The sequence below is a fragment of the Lethenteron reissneri genome, chromosome 33 (genome assembly GCF_015708825.2).
Source record: "Lethenteron reissneri isolate LAM-NWPU_2019-01 chromosome 33, ASM1570882v1, whole genome shotgun sequence".
Taxonomy (NCBI): domain Eukaryota; kingdom Metazoa; phylum Chordata; class Hyperoartia; order Petromyzontiformes; family Petromyzontidae; genus Lethenteron; species Lethenteron reissneri.
Window position 1 is genome coordinate 14785258 of NC_083811.1, and position 24078 is coordinate 14809335.

The following is a 24078-nucleotide window of genomic DNA, read 5'->3' on the forward strand; positions in this document are numbered from 1 at the left end:
CGGGAGAATTTAAATTTTCATAAATGTTAAAGGCCAAAACATTTTCAAGTCACTCCGCTGTCAATCTCACCAACCAATTAATTATAAAGTTTCGAGCATTGTCAATGTTGCGTGGTAAACTTGTTCGTGATTGATTCAGTGGTTAGGCAAACACCGAAGAGCCCACAGCTGGAAGCACGACTGATGCACTTAAACATCCTGGAGTTCACAGAACTTGGCATTTAAATACCAGAGTAATTAGATCTGTTAATTAGCCAATGTACAAAATACTGGTTTTCCGTCTTCGTATTATCTAAATTACTGTTGTCTTAATTTGCCTATGATAATCACATGAAAGTCAATAATTTAGGCTAAGATGTGAATCGCCATGTTTTGCTCGTCATGCTTGGCTGATAAAACACCGACCGGGTCACACGTGTCGCTGTGTCAGAGTGGAAGCTGCTGAAGAACCGCAAGTTCATGGGCTCCCTGTCCCAGCAGCACGTACGAACGCGTCCTCGCCCCGTCATCCAGGAGCTGTCCTCCGGGTAACGACCGTGAATGTGCAAAATGACGAAGCAGACAATACGCCTCCACATACCTATCTATAATCTACGTAAAATAAATAAAAGTATTTTGTACAAGTCCCATCAAGTCACACTGTATTCTGGGAGTGCATAATTACAGTAGCATTGGTTCAGCACAAACAAACTCGAACCGGTTTCGACATTTCGGTGTCTCTTCAGCAGTCAGGCTTGTTTGAACAAATGCTGGTGAACTGCCTGATGGAATGTGTAAAAAACTTAAATTTTATATGTGGAGTGACGTGTATTTCAATGATGCGTATTGTCTTATTGTATTCTCAACGACGCTTGTGAATATTTCGTGTTATATATAAGTATAATCAGTTTGCCTCGTCGGATTTTTCCACTCTTTAACTACGGACAAATTCTCTGCTCCCACTCTGGACTGTCCACTCTTAGTGAAGCTTCAGTAGGGCAAACGGGAAGTAGGGGCTGTCCAGCTGTGTATTGCCCCTAGCTGCACGATGGCATCTCACCATCATAACAGGTTTTTTTGGTTTGTGTAAATATAAATGCGTCGTTAAAATTTACACGATCTCACCAAAAAAACTTGATCATGAATAATATTGGTCGTGAAAGCCTACTTGTTAAACTGACATTTTAGAAAGTTACTTAAAACATTTCAATCATGTCTCCAATTTAAAATCGTTACTTTTGAACTAGTATAGCTGCATTTTACAAAATGTAAATAACTTATGCTTTTACATGGCCAATAGCATGTACAATAAAATCCCGGTCTCACGCGGGCATCGGGGAACATGAATAACCATCGCGTAGGCTACCCATATTGTAACTGGAAAATGCACGTGTGTGTGTATCTGTGTCTCTGTGTGTCTGTGTTCGATTCCCGCTCACGGCCAACACCACTGATGATTATCTGAACTGATCGTGGGCCTCCCGACTCAGCCTGAAATGAGTACCTCCGTGTGGTGTGTAAATATTGCCACAAGGGAGACAAAGGCGTGGTACTGGCCACCCACCCCCTTGCATGCCATTCCGGCCTTCATCGGTGCTCGCTGACAACACTTGCCCCTACAGTTTGTTAAGTTTATACATGGGATCTTTGTCTTTGTTTAAGTCTCTGCGTGAGTCTGTTTCGTTGTCAGCTGTTGAACTGCGCCGCGACCAATGGAGAGGGAAGGGTGGGAGATGGGGGCTGGATTGGCCACTGAACAGTTTTTTTCAGGGGACGTGATTTGCTCCGCAGTCATACAAACCTGCAATATCTTTATTCTACTGTATTTCATATTCAATGATATGCATTAAAAAGGGATATAGGTCTGGGTCTTATTCTATATATAGAACTATCTGACGAGTTGGTAACTTCCAGCGACTCACCATCCACCGTGCTTGTTTGCACAAAGTGTAAATGGTGATAGAACATGAACGTGTCTATTTATTAACCATGCCTTTCTCAGGTCATCACAACTACCGAGTAACCAACCCAAGGAGAGAGAATCGTGAGTATGAAGCCACAGTACTTGTACGTACACGGTGATGTACAGGCCACCAGCTCTTGGCAGTAACACATTGGATAACAACCATCCCAATGGGCACGGTCGAGAAAATCACTCAACGGCAGACCTTCAAGTGATCACGAGAGCAATACGACGATTATAATATGGAAGAGAGAAACGTGAAGTTCCTCACCCCCGGCTGCTGCTTTGATTCAAGTAAACTGGTCTCAGTCTTTGCCCACTTTGTGTGTGCCCCCTAGTTTCCAAAATTACCCCAGAAGGGTCTATAGAAAAAAAATGTACATTCATATTTAGCGCCCCTCAAAACCTCCGGATACAAATTCCCGTAGGTCAGGATAAAATGTAAAAAAAATATCCCTCTAATTTGAACGGTCCAAAACTTAAATCGTATTACGTTTTCAGGTCTTTCTATCGTTACGCATATCACGTAAAATGTCATTATTTTTGCTGTTCCAAACGATCATTAAATTTGATATCACTCATAAGTTACTTCTCATGAAGGTGAATCTCAACACGGTTGTGTTACAGCGCATGTGTGCTCATGTGCGCAGGATCGTTCAGCCAAAGTACCGACTGCTGCGAGAGCCCGCAAGTGGACAGCCGCGTTTTCTGGTTGCGGAAATTAACTTGCCGAAGATGGTAATCGCAATACATTGGAGCACATTACCAGTATACTGCTCCATAACACTACAGCTTCATGCGTAACCAGACTTGCCACCTGCCTGGGTTTGACCTGGAAAGTCCAGGAATTAAGATCGATCCGTGAACCTCCGCAAACAAGCAGCGGACGCACTACCCCTAGGACATGTCAACGCTCCAAGAGTGGTCATATTATGGATGGACTGGCTTCTTTCATGAGAATGTGGAATTCCCTTTACTGGCAAGGAGTAGCCAGTTATGAGTAGCCAGTCATGGAAATGAGCACTGTCCAAAACTCACTTGTGTGCATGTCCGTACTTGGAACTTCTTTTGCACCGTATGTAACTAACCATGCTCATCGAAGTGAGTGCTGATCAGCGCATTCATTCCTAACCCTCTACTGGAAACGGTTACCAGTTCCTTGCTTTTAGAACCAGGTAATCGATTCTGAAAATGCTTATCGGTTAACAACCCGAGTGTTTGTTAATGGTCTCTATGTAAGGGAGCTTTGGGATTTTTCTCAAAAACGTTGCAGAGCTGCACCTTTTACCTGAGTTACGAGCGCAAATGTACCACGTGGTAATTTAGACCACCGTGCAGTTTGTTCGTTATATGTTTGTAAGTTCAACTTATTTCGCACCGTACGTAGCCAATCGTGCTAATCAGAGGTGCCGGGAAGGACAATCCATATGCATGCTCTCGGGTACCGAGAAGCTCTGACAAATTGCTGATGCCCTGTTAAGTGCTGTCACGTTTTGCTGTATAACTGTCAAGAGTTCACAAATAGTGCCTCTATGCTGTGTTAGACATCCAGCAGCTCCCTACAGCTGGACTTGGGAGAAGACCGAGTGGTGCTGTCCACGCAACCAAGTCGTCCTGCCTTGTTTAGAATTCGACTTGCCGTGGTGTGTACAGCAGGAGGAGAGCTCAGCCCAGTTCAATCGTGACACCAAGGTATCCCATTAGTGCGCGCGCACACATTCATAAATATGTGTTACAGTACAAGACACGGGTAAATGTGTAAGCTTCAACACGACACGCAGAATTTCTGTAGTCACCCTATACAGGGGTCAGCAACCAAAATAACAAGGGACATTTTTTGTTAAATTCGGTAAAAATCACAATAACGCCACAAAGCAGACATTAAAGAGCTGCGTGCAGCTCTGCATGCAAGCACCAAACACACGTGCAGCTCTGCGTGCAGCTCGGGAGCTGCACGTTGCCGACCCCCGCCCTCATCTGAAACGCACTTCTCCCAGCAGCCCGTTTGTTAGGCACAAGATTACTAAATGTTAGTCATGATTTTGATTTAAAGCTTTCGTGACTGCAGGGATTCATCTTCTTGGTTCTTTCGGTAAAGTCACGTAGAAGGGAAGTAATAAAATAATAAAACAATTCTCACGACGTTTCGGCCACAACTAATCATACTTCAGAGTAGAATGCTGTCACAAGTATAGACCGAGTACTGCAAATACTTATGGATCATTCATTCAAAGTGTTGTGCTTTATTTGCAGATCCTACACATCACCATGCCCGTTCAGGAGTAAAGGTCTTGCCACGCAACAGAGAATTAAAATGACGGAGCTCGGGCTTCTTGTTGCGTCTGTGCTGCGCTCCAATCCTGAGTGAGGGCCTCTGTTTACTTTGAGGGCGAGTAATGTCTATGGAGCTCTATCATGCCGAGTGTCCACAGCATATTGTAACCACGGTGGACCGTCATCAGGCCACGTGCATACAACTCAGAGTAGGCCTCCGCGGCTATGAGCATGCCGGGACCGTGCTGAGACAGCACCACTGTCAGTGCTGACGTTGGTGCAATGGCGGCAGGACCCGTGACATTGCTTCGTTGTCACCGTAGCTACAAGAAGCATCAGCCGTGATATCGCTCATCTCACTCAAACCCACTTAACCAATTAACAGTGTCAGACACACGGTGTGGACATTTAACCTCAAGTTAGATAACCTGCGCTCATTACTTCCCGACCATTACCACCACCACCACCCTGATGCTCCTCGATTCCAGATGCGGTGTGCTCTCCTGGGGTCGGATTATTTGGTGACCCAGGTGCCTCTTGCATACGAGGCCGTCCTTGCCTCTTGAGTTATCGCCTGGCTAAACAAAATTAATTCGGAAACTAAACTGGGTCATTGTGGATGGGAGATGAGGTACAGTTCAGGTCAAAGCACGTCTCTGGTCCATTGGCAATCGCGGAAAAAGTTGTTCTGTGTAGACTTGTTTGTGTTCACAAATGTGACCAATATTGTTTACTTGCCTATTTGATATTTAAAAAAACTAAATAAATGATTTCACATGATTATCGTTGTGTTTGAGTGTTACTGATGAAGGGTGGGGGGAGTACCGCTGAGAGACTGTCTATGGGAGGGGTGGCTTCTCAAGCTTGTGGGGAGTGCATTGTGTTTTGGTGCATCTCGTGAACGCCACACGTTTTGCATTATCCGTGTTTTGCTCCAAATAATCGTGAGTTGACAATAGCAGTGACCTTTAAACACCGAGTTTGATCATGGTATCTTAAACATCTGCATTTACAACTAATATTTGGTTTGTTTCAGTTCAATGTAACATCAGAACAGACCACGTTATTAAGCGACATACAAGGATGTGGATGTCTGCTTACAGCAAGCTTGTGTGTTGGAGTAATCCCTGCAGTATTCACGACTAAGCATATTACACATGATTAAACTATGATAGAATGCTGTGCTGCCCTAATAAACATTAAAATATTTTTCATCAGGGCCCCATGGTATATAGTGCGGCTTGCAACTATTGTTCACTCCATCTGTTCTCTATAAATAAGGGCCATTGCCCGAAACGTCGCCTATTAGCGGGGTGGTGGTGGCTTCTAATCCAGCACTGGAAACGAGGGGTTGGCGGATCACAACTGTTGTGGAAACTCCCGTTGGCGTCGAGGAGTCATATACCATGGCTTGCCAGAAGGCGATGCAGCACATGTGGACTCCACCTGTTCCATCCCTGTATGGATAGAGCGTTGCCCCCTCACACACGTGGGTTATCTCGGGGTGCTCAGATTTCCTCCCAATGTAACCACTCATTAATTGAACGCTAAGACATTGATATATAGAGGACTGCAGAACTTGGAGAGGGGAATTCCTGCTCGTCTGTGGTTCCTCCTAGTACCTCTTGAGTCATGCTCTCACGTCGAAAGCGAGTACATATTGTGCAGGTTAAAAGCCTGATTTGTTTATTTATTATATTTTCCCCCTATATACTTTAAGGCCATAGTGTTTTTGATAATGAGTTTTTGTTATTCGTTGACAAATTTGCTGAATGAGGAACAAGCTTTTGAGGGCTTCTGGGAATAAGAAAAACAGTAAAACCTTGGATTACGAGTAACTTGGTCTGCGAGTGTTTTGCAAGACGAGCAAATTTTTTTTATAAATGTTAATTTGATAGACGATCGATGTCTTGCAATACGAGTACTCTAGTACGTACAGTATACGCTTTGTCTGCCGAGCGTCACGTGATCACAACTGAACCGATGGTTCTTCGCTCTCTCGCTGCGGGATTGTGGGTAATTGTCTCCCATTCTCGATCTCCGTCGAAGTGCCTCACTCGTATAGTCAACATCCATGCGAGTGTATACTGTTTACTATAGTGTTGTGACCACGTGTGTGTGCGTAAAGCATTTTTTTATTTTGTGTCCAAGTGCAGTGACTGTTCTTTAGTAACTGTACTGCAAATAAAAGTCGTCCTACACAATAACCCTCCTCTCCTCGTCTCTCTCACACCAGCCACGATTAAATTTAATTAATAAATTAGATTACTTTATATTAAATTTTAATAATAAAAATCTAAAAAGGTATTTTGGAACGAATCATCTGAGTTTCCATTATTTCTTATGGGGAAATTTGCTTTGATATACAAGTGCATTAGATTACGAACACGTTTCCGTAACGAATTATGCTCGCAATCCAAGATTTTACTGTATTTTGTTACACGTGAGGATTACACACTTTATTTTTCAAGACAGTATTTGCCAATGTAATTACATTTTTCAAAATAAATAGTTTTAAACATGTATAATTTAATAAATGTACTGTTTCATTCAATTTAACTTTTGTTTCCCCATATGGGCACAAAACACACGTTGACATTCACTGGAGAAACATTACACTGGCAACGTCTCAATGTCCATCACACAACTCGTTTGTATTACAGAGCTTCACGTGGCTGTGCGTGATTAATCTGCCAAGATCTTGTACGGGTTGAGGATTCCCTTCGGGTCGAGCATCTGTTTGATGCCTCGCATGATGCCAAGCGCCACGGGCGATTTGGTGCTTGCCAGGACGTGCCGTTTGAATGTGCCCACCCCGTGCTCCGCACTCACGCTGCCTCGGCACCGCGCCGTCCAACCGTACACCAGCTCCTCCAGTCGCTTCTTGAAGTCGGCATCATGAGCCGGCACCGTGACATTCAGATGCAGGTTACCGTCACCTATGGCGCGCATACGGGCAGCAAGGTCAAAGGCGGCCTTATTTTTTTTCTCATCTTAAACGCCTTGGCACCATACTCGACCAGAACGTCGTTTGATCACCACGTGCATTATATAGTCAGGTTCTGCAATTTTCATATCAGGGCTCTGACACATGAGGCCACCATTGAGTTGTGACATAGCCAACACCGGTGGCGTGTAGCATAGTATCTACAAGACTCGATTAGTGCAACTCACTAGACGGGACGGCTGACAAACACATGACCAAGCTACAGCGAAGATTTCGTGACTGCAGGAATTACTCGGTTCTTTGGGTAAAGTCACGTAGAAAGAAAATTAAATAATAGCATGCGACGTTTCGATTGCAACACAATCATCATCAGGTACGACTGAAAGAGAAAACAAACCTAGTAAACTTCGAAATATAATGCAATACAACACAGAGTCGGCTAACATAACAGTCAACACCCTACCTGGTTGATTACGTTCTTCCAAAGATTGCTAAATTTGAGAGACAAAACACAGACATGGAGACACGGACACATAAGCAGAGAGAGATAACACGGAGACAGAAACAATGCCTCTGTGTCGAGGCCTTAAATAGAGAGAGAGAGGGGCGGGGTAGAGAAATGAGCATGTCAATGAGAGATTTTGAGCTTTCGTGACTGCAGGAAATAATACAGCGACAACACAAGGACACACAGAGAGAGAAAACACACTTAATCAAACAAACTTAGTAAAATTTGGAAATGTAATGCAATGCAACACATACGTTCTTCCAAAGATTGCTAAATTAGAAGTTAAGTGAAATTTGAGAGAGTGACAAGATGCAGGCACGGAGACACAAAGACAGACATAAGCAGAGAGAGACAACACAGAGACACAGATACACAGAGAGAGAGAAAACAAACTTAAAAGCTCCCCGTGGAGGTGGTTCAAACTTGAATTGGAGCTTTCGTGACTGCAGGAATTACTCTTTGGTTCTTTCTCTGTGTGCCTATATGTGTGTCTCTCTGTGTGTGTCTCTGTTATCTCTCTCTGCTTATGTGTCTGTCTATGTGTCTCTGTGTCTGTGTTTCGTCTCTCAAATCTAGCAATCTTTGTAAGAACGTAATCAACCAGGTAGGGTGTTGAGTTATGTTAGCCGACTCTCTGTGTTGTATTGCATTATATTTTTAAGTTTACTAGGTTTGTTTTCTCTTTCATTCGTACCTGATGATGATTGCTTGTGTTGCAATCGAAACGTCGTATGCTATTATTTAATTTATTTTTCTTTCTACGTGACTTTACTGAAAGAACCAAAGAGTAAGCTACAGCGTGTATAAAATTATCTGGCACGTGTCGTGACGGGTACTGCAAAATCTGCCCATGTCCGTCAGGTGCTCACCGAGCTGCGTTGGCTTTCAGTTGCTGACCGAATACATTTTAAGGTTGCGCTCATTACACACAAAGTGCTTGCCATAAATGAGCTACAATACCTTGCTGATGTTGTCGAGGAGCATAAACCATCAGGCAAACTCTGGTCATCCTCAGCAACTTTTGGCTAGCCATCGAACAAAGACGGTCACTGCACCGTGCACTTTCAAATGCGCGTCTGCAGCCACCTGGAACGCCCTTCCGATATTAGAAAGCCACTGGAGCTATGCACTTTTCCATCTAAATCTAAAACTCGTTTCTTTAGAACTGCATTTTGTGTTTAGTTGTCCTTACTTGCATCTCCGATTAGCTACATACAGTGCAAAAAGTTATATATACATACATAGGCTTTTGGTGCAAACTATTGGCATTCGCCTGTTGAGGCAGGTGCTGCTCACACAGACACAATTCAACAGACGCACCAGTCTGTAGACTGCGTGACAGACATATGTCTGTGATTGGGGGGGGGAACGAGTGATGAAATGTCCTTATGCCTCCACAGATGACTCCTTTCCAAAATCAAACAGCTGTGTTTCTGTGGCAGAGTGTAGGGGGACAATACGGGGTTCCCCGTAAATTGTACCAAATTTACCGCCACCCCGGCTAGCCGGACGAATCGGTGGAAGTCCTGGTCAGGCTCGCTGAAAAATCCAGCTGCCCACAATTTAAATAGAATACTATATAAACACAACAAACTGATATTTTATAAAATATCTCTAATCATTTGGGGAACCCCGTATTCTAAACAAACATAAGATCAAAGTCCGATTCAGTACAGTGCATAAAATCCGTGATCTGATTCCATCTGTGAAGGATGTCGTTCCTGACTTACAGTATCCTGGAGTCTACAAATTGAGTTGCATTTGTGGTGATTGCTACATTGGAGAAACTAAACGTCATGTTTCTGATCGTGTCCACGAGCACAAGTCAGATCTGAAACACGGCAGAACTGATTCTTCGGCCGTTGCCGATCATTGCTACAACTCGGTGGGCTCTCATGAAATTGTCTTTTCCGAGACCAAGGTTCTCTGCAAACCTCCTGGCTACCATCAAAGGTTTGTACACGAAGCCATACAAATATACAAACACAGACATAATTTCAACCGTGATGATGGTTACAAACTGAGTAATCATTGGAAAGATGTGATTAACCATGCAAAAAAGATTTAACTACACTTATTTGGCCAATCTTATTTGACAGACAACTATTACAGGTTTACCATGTTCAGTTGTTTTCTCCTTTTCACAGGTTGAGTCACAAACCGTACCTCTCCATAACAAAGGCTCACCCTCTTAAGCCTCACCTTACCATATGAATAAAAAGTGTGCTGTACTTGGCCCTTCCCCACCTCTCCAACCATTATATAAATGGAGTGGTAGCTCCTGCAATCTCTCATTTACTTGATACAGCTGTCGTGGCTGTGACGGTTCCACCTAAAGACGGAAGCTTGTGTTGCCTCCGAAACGTCGTGATTTTTATTTTATTTTACTTTTATTAATTTTAATGTTTTACCTACGTGACTTTACCGAAAAAAAACCTAAGAATATCTAATCATTTTGTAAGTATGTTAATCTGGTTCATATCAGCATGTGATTTTACTGCCCTTGGTTTAATGCACACCTAGTAATGGTCTGTGTTGATCCCCAATCAGGAAACAAACTCACCCAGATGTCCGTAGCCCACAATGTGCTTGGATTCACCCTGAAACACCCGTCGCGTCTCCACGACCAAGTTGTAAATGTCCTCCGTTGGTAGCGACACATCATATTTATAGGTAAAACCATCACGCGAAAGTGCCTCTGTGATGCGTTCACGCACACTCCACAGTGCCTGTAATACAAATATACGCACGTCAATAGTGACATGTGCATGCGCGTGTCACCGCACTCGCCATCAACACCAGTTTTACAAACTAAAAGAAGCAGAAAAAACCCCTCCTCGTGTCTGTCTCCACAGAAACCCATGGGCCACAAGGCCTTCTGAGAGTGATTTTTTTCAGCAGCGATGGTTGAATACAAGAAAACTATGGACCGGTTTCAACATTAAGTGTCTCATCAGCAGTCAAGCCTTGCTTGAACCAATGCTAGTCAACTGCCAGATGTCTCTACGCAAAGACCCTCTGTTAGATTTGGGTCCTAGTTGGACGCAAAACTACACGATAAGTTTTCATAAAGCTTGCATATCTAAAACTACCAACGGCTGCAATGTCCCAGTAAATATGTGAGCAAAAAAAACTGCATCCATACATTAAGGCTGAGACATCTTGGTAGTTAGGAGAGTTTTGATGAGATCATGCATCTAAGAGAGCCACTCTTTACCAAAAGCGAGTCATCTAATTCCCATCTGAGTGATAGCAGCACTGCAGCTACAGTGAACACTCCTGGGAGGACCGAGAGGTGTGCCATGTGGACACCCTGCAGAGCCACGGGGAAAGTTCAACCAGCCGTGGGGTGGAAGGCAATGGCATTGCTTGGTGATGGCAGGGCGTATTTTATTGACCAATGTGAAGGGTTTTTGTTCATTGTCCTTGTACACCACTACTAATTTATAATTATGTTTGCATACCCAGAAGTCTCACGACTTGCACTCTTGTCTGTTATATAAGCACGTAAATAAAAATGTACGTGCGCAGTTTTCATGAGCTTTAACTTTGCTCGTGCCGTTTACCGCTGGCCATTTGATAGGTTCTGGCCTTTGGCCCTGTGCTCAGCAACTGCGTTGTAAAAAAAAAACAACGAAACACGAACTCTACCTGCACTTTGGAGGGGTCCGTTGCCAGCGTCCCTGCCGACACATGGGCCGTCTCCATCGCCTCTTGCAGGAAGTCCTGCATCTTCTCGTCGTCGTGCCGGCCGCACGAGCCGGCGGTCTCCACCAGGACGTAGAAAGGGTGCTCTGCGCACAGTTCACGGGCGATCATCTTGGGCAGTGACAAATATAACACCAACTCAACGGGAAATACGTCGTCCGGCAATTTCAAGAAGAGAATTGCTATCAGCGATTCATTCGCAATCAAAAGACATAAGTTGTATATTTTTGGATGTGTCGTATATGGTACTCAATGTGTGTGTTTGTGTGCAGTACTCGATATGGAAATGCAGCCATGCAGGTATGAAGCCAATTTGTCCTGCAGCAGCCCATGTTCAAAGACAAAGATCTCCTGTTTAGCCATGAATAGACTGTTGGGGCATGTGCTGTAAGTGAGCACCTATGAAAGCCGGCACAGCACACCATGGCCACCAGTGGCAATTTTACGAGGTACTTATTTGAGGCTGAGTCGACCTCGGGGATACCCAGGACCAGTTCAGATAATCGTCACTGGTGTTGGCCATGAGTGGGAATCGAACTCAGGCCACCAGATTCATAGAGCAGCATGCTTAACCGCCACACTACCACTCTCCACTCATACCCAAACTCACGCTCACACCAACACTCACACTGCCATTTCCCCTCTGGAAACACCACAGATGAGGAATGGAAACCGTTCTCAAAAGTGCTGATACACGTTTGGTGTTGTAAAAATTGCTGGCATGGCGTACTGTTATATACAGGTACATGGCGACCACTGGGTAAGGTGCAATCAAAATACAGCAAAACTCTCACTGAAATGGCCTATAGCCTAATAATGCAGATACGTCGCAGGCTAAGCAGCTGTAAAATCCATGCAATGTCACATGTATAATGAAAATCCGGCCAGATCTCCTTAATTGTATTTAAAATATTAAAGATAGTTGAGCAAGTTATCAGAATATTTATTGGAGGAATCTGATTAGTTATAAAGCTTTTTTTTTAAGACGTCCAGTAGGGGCGGGTAAGAACGTTACAGCAAACAATACAAAAACACAATAGGAGTGCAAAGTATAGGAAAGGTAAACAAACCACTTAAAAATTAACAAATAAAACGAACATTTTTTTCTTTTCACCAGGTAAAGCCCACTGAGGTATGAACTTATTTATCACCAACCATGAGAAATCCACTGCCGGTTGAAAGCCTACCCACACACCGACACCACTCCTCGTGGTCCTACGATTCTACAGCCCATCTCGTGTCTGCACGTGAGCCGTTGTCATCACCAACATGGTCACTCGCGCGGCTGCTTGTTGCGTTTTTTTATACTTTACCAGTGACGGGGTTGGCCAACGCCAGGTGAGTGTTCACCAGCCACATGCAAACTTCATCCAGAAATTCAAAGGCCGACAGCGTTTCTCCCAGTCTGTGCCTGGCGAGCTCAAACGTCTTCAGCACAGCATCAAAACTTTCACAGCCTGGAACACACCACGGACATTCTCCTTAACCTGCCCTCAGAGAAAAAGATTATCCCGGATAACCTTTAACAAACTGTTGGGGCAAGTGCCGTTAGCGACCACCAATGAAGGCTGGTGCGGCACGAGGGGGTGGGTGTTTAACACCACGCCCGGTCGCCTTTATCTCCCCAGTGCTGATGTTCATACGCTGCAGTACGTACCCATATAAGGCCCAGTTGGTTGAGGGAAGCGAGGCCCAGGACCGATTCAAATATTGGCCGCTGATTGGTCGTGAGCTCAATTCGAACTCGGGTCACCGGAATCGTAGTGCAGTGAGCCAACCACTGCACCACCAGCCCCCCCCCCCCCCCCCCCGAGTACACAAACACCAGCACCAATACCAGCATCATCGTAATTCTTTGTTACATTTCAAATGAGAGACGTATATCAGCAGCATCAGATTTCCTGCGGGTTGAGATGGTATTTTAATCATGGAAAAAATGTTCCAATATCACTTCTATAATGTCTTGATTTTCGTCAAGCATCTGTTGCCAACAAGACTATTGTTCACACAAAATTACAAGTGCTTATGGAATACGCAGCCAATTTTCCAGTCAACATCCTCTTTTATACATTTTTAGCAGCATTAAACAAGGGTCAGTATGCCAGGAAAGTAAACACGTTCATCACCATAATTAAACCATTCACAAACGGCATCACGTATGCACCTACTAAGTGTGGGCTGAGGAAATTTCGTAAAATGCACACGGCCTTCTAAAAGTGCTTAATCTCAGTGGCATTGGTTTAACGCAAGAAAAACTCTGGATCAGGTTTTTAACATCCAGTATCTCATCAGCAATCAGCTTTGCTTGAACAAATCAATGCAGGTGAACTGCCAGATGTTTGTAGACAAAGTGTGCAGGGTGTGGACAAGTAATATTGTGTGGAGATATCAACCTAATTGTTCATGATATCCTCTTGACGTCATTCTATTTGAACCTCACAGTCTCTGTCACTATTATACAATATACATTCATAGGAATTGCATATTGTTCTTTTTCAAGTGATCCCATTGTTGGGAGTTACTGTACCTAGGAAAGCGACGTTTTGTGAGCTGGGCATTCTGGGGCAGGCAAGTGCAACTGCAGTCACCAGGCCCAGCGTGCCTTCTCCTCCCAGGAACAGCTGCTTCAGGTCATAGCCTGTGTTGTCCTTGCGCAACGTGGTCAATAGATCCAGCACCGTACCATCAGCCAGCACCTACACAGCACCACACCATCAGCCAGCACCTACACAGCACCGTACCATCAGCCAGCACCTACACAGCACCACACCACCAGCCAGCACCTACACAGCACCACACCATCAGCCAGCACCTACACAGCACCGTACCATCAGCCAGCACCTACACAGCACCATACCACCAGCCAGCACCTACACAGCACCACACCATCAGCCAGCACCTACACAGCACCATACCATCAGCCAGCACCTACACAGCACCATACCATCAGCCAGCACCTACACAGCACCCTACCATCAGCCAGCACCTACACAGCATCGTACCATCAGCCAGCACCTACACAGCACCATACCATCAGCCAGCACCTACACAGCATCGTACCATCAGCCAGCACCTACACAGCAACGTACCACCAGCCAGCACCTACAGTGCACCATACCATCAGCCAGTAACTACACAGCACCATACCATCAGCCAGTAACTACACAGCACCATGCTGAATTCAAACCGTGAACCTTTGCAACAAGCAACAAGAACCCGCTTCATGGGCCATGTGACCATGTCAGTGGTGCCGGTACTCACAGCCTCGACCCCCAGTACTGTGTGACGGAGAGACCCGTAGCGGATGAGCCGCACTCCTCCAGCATTAGTTGACACATTGCCTCCGATCTGACAGCTTCCCTTGGCACCGAGGTCCAATGGCATTATGTGCCCGTGCTCCGACAGATAGTTATGCAAACGTTCCAACACGCAGCCAGCCTGGCAAACCAGCACACCTGGCAAAATAATTCCCACACACACACTTGTTAATGTACTTAAGGAGGGGTGGGCCTACAATGATTTGCATGCTTAACATCCAAACTTTAGATGGTCCAGAACGTTGCCGAGAGAAATCTCATAAACATGACACTGAATTTTCCCACTTTTCAATGCCTCTCATCAAATAAAAATTAAAACATCACTAAGACTTATTTACAATTCTAAATTAGCTTATCCTTGCCTTTCAGTCATTTCAACTGTCTCTTATCCTCATCTCTGTGTCCTTCATTTCAAGTATGTTACGATCTTTTCTTCAGTTCCCACGAACCGAATGAGTGTGACAACTGTGCGCTAGCGTGCCACTCAATATGCACGTGGAAAAGTGAAGTTACAATTTGATACTTTTGATGTAAAAGTCAACAGCTGAGAATCTCGTTCTACTCTGTTCATAGTCACAAGTTGCTCAGGGTCCTCTCCTCTTGCCCTCTACATCTATGCCTCTACACTGCGACTACAAGTACAGGTTTACCCCGTTTTACACCCAGGATGCGTTCCGGAAAACTAGAACGTAAATCAAAAGTACTTAAATCGAAGCAAAGAAATGGGATGGTGGATCGTAACGTGGTACAGTACCTTTACAGAGGATGCTCAGTAACCCATTGCACATATATACTGTACAACCATCGTCAAAAGTAAGTGTATATTATTTATATATTAAGATATATTCACTTGTCTATTATACTCTGTATTATTAGCCGTTTCTCATATAAATATAGTTTACACTAGTATAAACATAGTCGCCATGAATGTGTTATGTAAGGAAACAAATATGAAGAGGAGCTGTACATAATAAAGAGACTGCTGTAGTGAGGGACCCTAACGCTTGGGCGCCGTCTGGCGCGTGAATGTCGCCATGCAGTGCAAACAGTGTTGGGGTCTTCGCGTTAAAGTTCGTAAATCTCGAGTATGCTATGGCGAGGTACCACAGTATGCAAAACTGGATTTGGTATCAATAAGTTGAGCACGTTGTGACGAAAGTACATGTAACGGGAGGGCATCAATCGGGTTATTATGGTATTGGCCACAATACATTTTTCAACTCCATTAAGCAATCAGTAAATATTGAAGGATTGTCTTTAAACTTGGAGCACTTCAGTTTAAAAAGGAAAATAAATTAAACTAAGAAGCAGGACCTAGAAAATACCTTGAATTTTGAGTAGCACCCGACCGCGTGTTATTAATTCGTTTTGAGATTCCATTTGGACGAATGACGCGATATAAAAATAAAACATTGTTCCAATTATTATTACTCCTAAACATATACAGTACACCACATAGTACAAATGAAGTGAAGAAGATATGTACCACACACAGAGAAGCAGCCAATAGAGTACCTGAGAGTGGATTGAAGCTGACGACTTCATCCATCAAGGAAGTGGAGACAATAATCTCATCGAATAGCGGCACGCTGCCTCCTACGAGCCCCGTGTTTCCTCCCTGGGGTGTCACCGCCAGCTGACGCTCATTGCAGTACCTTTGTGGGAAGGCAAAAAAAACTAAACCATGCAAAGAGGTTTAAAATATTTTGGCGACCCTTGTACCATATTTTATTATTTTTACTTCTTTTACAAATGGTTAATCCTAAACCCGGATAACCCACCCACTGATAAGATATTAATCAACAGTTGGCTGTGCTTTGGTGCCATAACAGATGCAGAAAACAAGACATTTAGCTAGTATGCTGTACAGTACTCTATTGCCAATCCCACTCTTGTTGGCCCACAGGAAATTTTCACATTGAATATGAATTTGAATCATTCACTGGATTTCACTTAAAAATGTCCTGGGCGATGCAGAATATTCCTTGAATGCAGTACTAAGGAGACGGGGTTGTTGCATAAAGGAAAACCATATACAGTGTACATGTCAACAAACATTCGTAAATATAAAGGCTCAAACTAATATCCTTTACTCAACCGAGTCTCAAGACTTGAGATGAAGGTCGTTTTTGTGATGTTTTCTGGCATTGTGGGTGTGACCGGGTAATAATTATCATTTGCTGTATATGGCACTTAAATACCTCAAGCATATGAAAGCACCTTACATCACGTCTCATCTCAACCATTCCACTGCTCATTCGAAGTCTAGCCAAGCGAATTCTCGCTAATCGAGTCCAATTTGGCAGACCTCCAGTTGCAGCTGTCCCGATGCAGCACACGGTTTATGTAGCAGCAACTTGCAAGTGGGCATTTGTCTGCGAATAAGGAGTGATGAGTTTTCTCCAAACAGAGTTTTCAAAAAATAAAAAAAATGTGACAAAAATATTGTTTGAGAAAAAGTCGTAAAAAAATGTGCAACGGTAAAACTATGTTTTGACAAGTGTGACGGTGTAGTATCGCACTGTCTGCGATATCACGATGTGATACCGTGGCACATCGAATACTCCACCTTTCGAAATATCGAGATCTAAAGAACGAACCACCACTCATCGAATTAGAAAGGAAACTTAAGTGCCTGGAAGAGGCCACATACAAAGGCCGACACTCAAAAATCATCCGGTCAAGATCCTCCAACAGCCTATATACGCTGTCCTGCCTGCTACAGACTGCCTCGTTATTACTTACGACCGTCGCCTGATATCTGAAAAATGCATGATTTAGATGAAATGATCAATTGTTCCACTGGTACGGCTGTAAAATATTGTGCATATTATAAATTACATTATTACTCTTAATAATGTCATTCAGCACTTTGAGATCCTTGATGAAAAACGCTATATAAATGTAATTATTTGCATAACCAAATTAATCATACAATTGTAAATCCTTGCCTTACAGAGCGATTCAAAAAATCCAGAAACAAACAGGGAGACGGCAGTGCAGTGGCAACACCCACCCCACCCACACCCTTTAATACCTCATACCATCTAATCAGTACATTTAGCGTGTGTGATTTAAGTTTTATTCGGAGGGCACATTAAATAAAGCATTTGCCGTTAAATAAAGCAAGTGCCGTTAAATTATTGGTATAATAATAGGAAAATAATGATTAAATAAACGTTTGCCAGAAATTGCATTAACCATCATCAACCATGATTAGTCCACTGCTGGATGAGGACCTCCCAAAGCCACCCACGATTCCACGATGTAATATCCACCAGGCTCCCCATAGCAATGCTGAGCGATATCTGAACCGGTCCTGTGTCCCCAGTTCACAAACAAGCTCTGACCGGTGTGAAGGTACAGTCCAAAATCCCCCATGACTAACATGGTGTTTGTTTCGGAATATGGCTGAAAATCATTATTATTGTACGTATAAATAATATTAAAATAACCAACAGTCAACCCACCATACAAGACACGTGTTTGTGTGTGTCGGAGAATCACCTGAGTATCTCAGACACTTCTTTGGTGGTGCGTGGTCTCAGCATAAGGACACTATTTCCTGCCAACAAAATACAGTCAACATACTTGCTAGCACTCTGACACATGAATATATATAGTCGTCAGAAAGTAATTGCCAGGGTATTTACATGAGAAAATTATTATTCTGTTTACAACAGATTACTTTAAACACACGCAAGAACGAATGAGGCAGCAAGCCTATATTTTATGAAAACATAAGACTAGGCTTTACATTTATGGCAATAAAACAGGTAAAGTCACGTAGAAGGGAAGTAATAAAATAATAAAAATAAAACATAATAAAATAATTCTCATGACGTTTCGGCCACAACGCAAGCAGCCGTCCTCAGGTGAAGAACATGTCTGTCGATAAGACAGACAAAAGGCTCTCTTCCTCCTCCCTCACAGCTTAAATAGACACTCCAAGCCTAAGACGTGTCATTTAGACTCTGTCTTATCGACAGACATGTTCTTCACCTGAGGACGGCTGCTTGCGTTGTGGCCGAAACGTCGTGAAAATTATTTTATTATGTTTTATTTTAATTATTTTATTACTTCCCTTCTACGTGACTTTACCGAAAGAACCACAAAGATGAATCCCTGCAGTCACGAAAGCTAAAAATCGAAATAAAACAGGTGTTAAGATGTTCAAACACCAAATAGATACTTACTTACAAGGCATCAAGATATTAACCACACATGCTTGTGGCAAAATATGCAAATAAACATTCTCCGGCTGCTTGCGTCCTCACTGAGGACGGCTGCTTGCGTTGTGGCCGAAACGTCGTGAGAATTATTTTATGATGTTTTATTTTTATTATTTCCCTTCTACGTGACTTTACCGAAAGAACCAAGAAAGTGAATCCCTGCAATCACGAAAGCTTTAAATCGAAATATATGCATTGTCTTTGAGGCTGATTAGCCTACACCAGACAGCATTATTTATGGCCATGTCTCACCAGTGTTAGACCACAGAACGGCCAAAAGGCGAACAATATAAAAGCAATGCAAGTAGCACAGATAGGCCCCAAGTTACGATGGTCCGACTTACGATATTTCGATCTTACGATGGAGATAGCGATACGACAAAATTGTAAAATATTTTAAATTTCGCGCGGCAGGCAAACGCAGCAGCGTACGAGGTACGATACTGTACGTTGGGACGCTGCCGGGATGTACTGTACGCATCTCCAGCCTTGTGTGATGCAGATAGGATTGTTTCCCGAAAAAACTTTCTATGAAATTGCAGTTCATATAGGTAGGCTAAGAATTTACCTTGTTTTTACTTTACATTTTACTGTGCAATACAGTATTGTAATTAATAAATACACACCGTATATAGTTTATACAGAACGGTACTGTAAATTGGTCTGTTTTGATGAATTATCACCATTCTTTAAGACTCCTGGGTAGGCTAGGCCATCTTCGACTTACGATATTTTTGACTTACAATGGGGTCGTCGTAACGCATCTCCATCGTAAGTAGAGAACTACTTGTATTAGCTCGGGTTGAGCAGTTATATATATGGGACCTTTTTGCCAGTATCAAAATGATGGATGCATTTTGGTACTGGCAAATATTAGGATCAAAGAGACTTCAAATGTTTAAGTTTCCTAATTTAACACGTAGGCTTTCGTGACCAATATTATCCATATTACTATGGTTAAGTTTCTGAACCGTGCAAGCAGGGAAGAGGAATTTAAAGGATACATTTAAAAACTATTGTAGTTGAATTAGTTTTCTTTTAGCCTTTGCTGTTACCAATTTAACTGAAGGACACCCCCCCCCCCCCCATAGCTTTAACATGTGGTGCAGAAAGTACCAGGACAATTCCCCAGCCAGTCAGTACAAGAAGCTCTTAGCACGTCTGGATCTGTGATGACGCGTTCTGGCAGCATAGCTTGGAAAACCTCTATGTCCCGAGGCTCCAATAGCGAGAAAGGGCCTCGTTTCACCACTGGATGTGTCATCTTGCTCGGGTCTGCTCGTACAATGCCACCTCCTGTGACAAAACCAAGCACATACTTCTAACAAAATGTGCCATGAGCCATATGAACAAATGATCTACTTGCTGTGTTCAATGCATTTCCCACCTACCACATGAACAAAAATATAAACTGACACACAATGTTTGTAAAAAAAAATCAACAATGACCTAAACACACACACACGTTAATGTTCATTGAATTAGCTCCCATATATTAAAGAGAGGGCCCTAGTCTTTAACATCTGACAGTTCACCTGTATTAAAGCAACCCTCACTGTGCTGATGAGACACATTGAAACCAGTTCACAGTTTGTCATGAATGCTGCTGAAATTATTCACTCCCAAAAAGTCCGTGGGACCGACAGATTGTGTAAAGAATATTTAGACTTTTCATGTTGAGACATATATATGAATAGATGTATGAAAGAGACATTGTCTGCTTACCTATTTTGTTAAAGCATATATGCCACATAGCCAAAGTGGATGGTTTAATTCCCTGACGAAGCATACTTCAACTCGTTCTTATAGGTGACATAACACCAACATTCATAAATACTCCTGACCATGACAACACGCTTCAAGAAAAATATATAGTTTTTTCACCACACAAAATATTAATGGTGATGTAATTCAGCGCCAAATTCATGCGTTTCAACCCATACAGTTTGCCCATATTCTTGCACAGGGAAATTTAGTTTTTCAAGTTCATACGGATGAACGTTGGGATTTATAAGGGCGCGGGGTGACCAACAAGATCTGAATTGGTCTGTAATAAGGTAGACACTGATAAGGGGCTGACAGCTATGCAAATTTACATTTTAACTGGAGGCACAGCAAAAGCAATGGACATTGGTACATGGGAGGGTGCCTTTTCCCATGCAGCAGGTAGCAATGACCTTGATGTTTTCTCACCAATACCGTGACTCGATTCCACCTCCATCAGCACATCTAACGGTTGTTACCTTGCGAACTGCTTGTCACGTGACCCCTTGTACACAAAGACGTCCGACAGCACGAAGGCCGATGCGCCGCGTTTCTCCCTGGTGCACGACTCAGAGGCCATAAGCGGCACATGCGGCGGAGGCCAGGCAAGGACGATGGACGCGAGAGGTTCATCGCAGCTCTCGTGGCACAATGGCTTCTGCAGAGCAAACATGACGAACACGGGTCACTCATACGTTGTGCATACCTATCTACCACGTATTTTTGTACAAAGAAATAGAGTTTTCAGGTCCATACGGCGAACAGCCGTTGCAATACGGCCAAAAAGAAATCATATGGCCAAATAAAAAAAAGTATTGTTTAACCCTTCGTAATATTCCGTGTTTATTGTTGTACATTTACAACATGAGTGTGTGCATCCACATATCAAGCAAGCAGCAGCAGCGTCAGCATGCTAGATCACATACAGTAGCATAAGTAGCATCATTGACACCAATTATCAAAATAAATACATAAACGTTTTTGTTTCGCAACATAATTGCTATTTGTTTGTGTTGCTGCCTTTGCGATGGCGCTTTGTAGGATGAACGTTGAGATTTCTAAGGGCACCAGGTGACCAATAAGGTTCTAGATTAGAAGCTTTCGTGACTGCAAGGATTCATACTCTTAGTTCTTTCGGTAAAGTCACGTAGGTAAAAATGAAATTAAAATTAATAAAAAAATAAAAATGACGTTTCGGAGGCAACACAAGCTTCCGTCTTCAGGTGAAACTGTCACAGCAAAAAAATCTGTATCACTTGATACAGATTTTTTGCTGTGACAGTATCACTTGATACAGATTTTTTGCTGTGACAGTTTCACCTGAAGACGGAAGCTTGTGTTGCCTCCAAAACGTCGTGATTTTATAGTTTTTATTTTTTATCAATTTTAATTTCATTTTTTACCTACGTGACTTTACCGAAAGAACTAAGAGTATGGACCAATAAGGTCTCAACTGATCTGTAATAAGGTAGGCACTGATAAGAGGTTGACAGGTATAGGGTTTTGTGTAACAAGACTCGTCTTATTGTTTGTTGAATTTCTTTCACACCGTACGTAGCCTACCATGCTAATCGGAGTGTGCGATGTAATTCTACAGGTGTTCTGTGGGCGGAGGAGCACTCTGCCGAAGCGCTACGAGGTAGAACCTCAGCTGTAACTGGCCAGATCCTGACAGACACACACGAGTTAGCTCCTCGGGCCGTGGGCTCCTGCTACGTTGCGCTCTGTGCTAACAGGTCGTTCAATAACAATAAAGCGCCCTGGAGCGCTCTGCACGTTGAATGCGCCATCCCTGTATTCAACGAGGCGAAGGCGCATTGTCTTTTTATTACTACACGCTTTCTGTTAACTCACTTGTTGTTGTCGTATCCTCAAATCTTGTAACTCAATTTTAACCCACTTCCCAATGTGGTATCGACTGCAAACTTGGTATACTTATGTCATACTAATGACAATACTATATTCTATCATTAAAACTAAAAGAAATATTTTGTAACATTCTTTTTACATGTTATGTTTCGACTTGGGTCTAATTGTCCACGCTCAACTGACGTTGGCTGTAACTCACCATGGCCCCTTACGTTGTGGCAAGCTTCGGAGTTCTGCCATTACTCGTACGGTACATTTCATTAAAGCGTGTTTTTAAAAGGATTTTTAAATATTACTTATTTTTATCCGACATGGAAAACGTGGAGAGAAAAAGATGCAAGAGAAGGAAAACAAATCAAATGTAAACAATGTTTTTCAACTATAAATCAGGCGTGAATAAGTGCAGCCCAGTTTAACAGAATATATATAATTTGTTTGTGTTAGATCGCGTACATGTGTCGCGAAACCTTACACCACCCTGAGCCAACTAGTAATGTTTGTCACGTAAACAACAGAACGTGCCACTATGTTACTCGTACAGCACTAACCGGTGTGTTGGAGAGAACATCCAAAACATTTACAATCCGAGAACGACGCTTCGTCAGTAACTACAACGAGCATCATAAGGCGGACTGCCACATCTGGCTGACGATACAAGTTGTGTAATTTCTGGCGAACCCTGCTGAGACAGCGACATTAATACACCTGACAAGGCAAGTCGGCGCTGCTGCTGCTGATAGGGGAGACTCCTCCACTCTCCTCCACTCCTCTCGCTGTACCTTGAACTTCTTTCGCGCCGTACGTAGCCAACCAAGCTGATCGGAGGTGCGGGGGGGAGAACAAACTTAACACAACAAGCAATTATGAAGATAAGTGGGTGTCCGTGTGAGTCTCATGGGTCCATATGCGAGGCTGTGGATCTCCAAGTCGATGTGTGTACGTACCTTGAACTTCTTTCGCGCCGTACGTAGCTCCGCTGATCGGAGGCGCGGGGGTCAGGGCCGCGGGTCACCGCTCGTCAGACACTCGCCCGGTCTCACTGTGGAGTTCTCCTCGCCCCCTTCAACTGAGAGTGTACACCTTGCAATGTGCGGAGTGCGTGTGTGTCTACGTTGTGCGTGAAGCGGGAGAGTTGAGGGGGGTGAGTGGGTGACGGGGGTCGCTTTAGCCCTCCGCCTCGGGCCGAGTTGAGGCTCAGCACTGCGAGGCTGTGTGGAGTGTGGAGGAGGAGCAGCCTTCTAGTGGCTGTGCTGGTGGTTGTTGTTGTGGTGGTTGTTGTTGTGGTTGTTGTTATCGCGGCGCTCCCTCTGCATGGCGACTCGCACCCAACCCGGCTGTGAGAAGCTGCGCTCGCCGCCTCCACCGCGGGCAGGCTGAGGACGAGCGCATTGTGCAGGGGGGGGGGTCGTGATGTCCTCTGCCTCCGCCTCGCGGAGAACTCTGTGGACGCAACCCCCTCCCCCCAGACTTCCACTGACATGGTACAGCCCAGTCCCCAGCACTATAAATAGGGAGAC

The 24078-nt window shown here is 43.7% G+C and overlaps 2 protein-coding genes across 8 annotated transcripts in view; one reads left to right on the forward strand and one right to left on the reverse strand.

The window, feature by feature from the left end:
- PIH1D1 (PIH1 domain containing 1) overlaps positions 1-4997 on the forward strand; it is a 14530-nt gene extending 9533 nt beyond the window's left edge. For all 6 annotated transcript variants that reach the window (XM_061564702.1, XM_061564700.1, XM_061564699.1 and 3 more), the window contains exons 7-11: positions 431-527; positions 1982-2023; positions 2593-2680; positions 3487-3634; positions 4196-4997. In XM_061564702.1, the coding sequence (XP_061420686.1) occupies positions 431-527; positions 1982-2023; positions 2593-2680; positions 3487-3627 (368 nt within the window). In that variant the 3' untranslated portion in view covers positions 3628-3634; positions 4196-4997. The remainder of the gene's footprint in view (positions 1-430; positions 528-1981; positions 2024-2592; positions 2681-3486; positions 3635-4195) is intronic.
- A 144-nt stretch (positions 4998-5141) lies between these two features.
- LOC133350377 (D-2-hydroxyglutarate dehydrogenase, mitochondrial-like) lies at positions 5142-24000 on the reverse strand. 2 transcript variants are annotated; one of them, XM_061564696.1, is made up of 12 exons: positions 23506-23999; positions 23267-23376; positions 21172-21350; positions 20045-20224; positions 18204-18261; positions 16212-16351; positions 14641-14834; positions 13907-14075; positions 12693-12836; positions 11323-11465; positions 10235-10400; positions 5142-7155 (listed from the first exon to the last, which is right to left on the reverse strand). In XM_061564696.1, the coding sequence occupies exons 3-12, from the start codon at positions 21323-21325 to the stop codon at positions 6902-6904; spliced, it is 1602 nt and encodes a 533-aa protein (XP_061420680.1). In that variant the 5' UTR covers positions 21326-21350; positions 23267-23376; positions 23506-23999; the 3' UTR covers positions 5142-6901. The 2 variants fall into 2 exon arrangements, with proteins under 2 accessions (XP_061420680.1, XP_061420681.1); XM_061564697.1 differs by lacking the exon at positions 23267-23376 and having other exon boundaries at positions 23506-24000.
- Between the last annotated feature and the right edge of the window lie 78 nt (positions 24001-24078).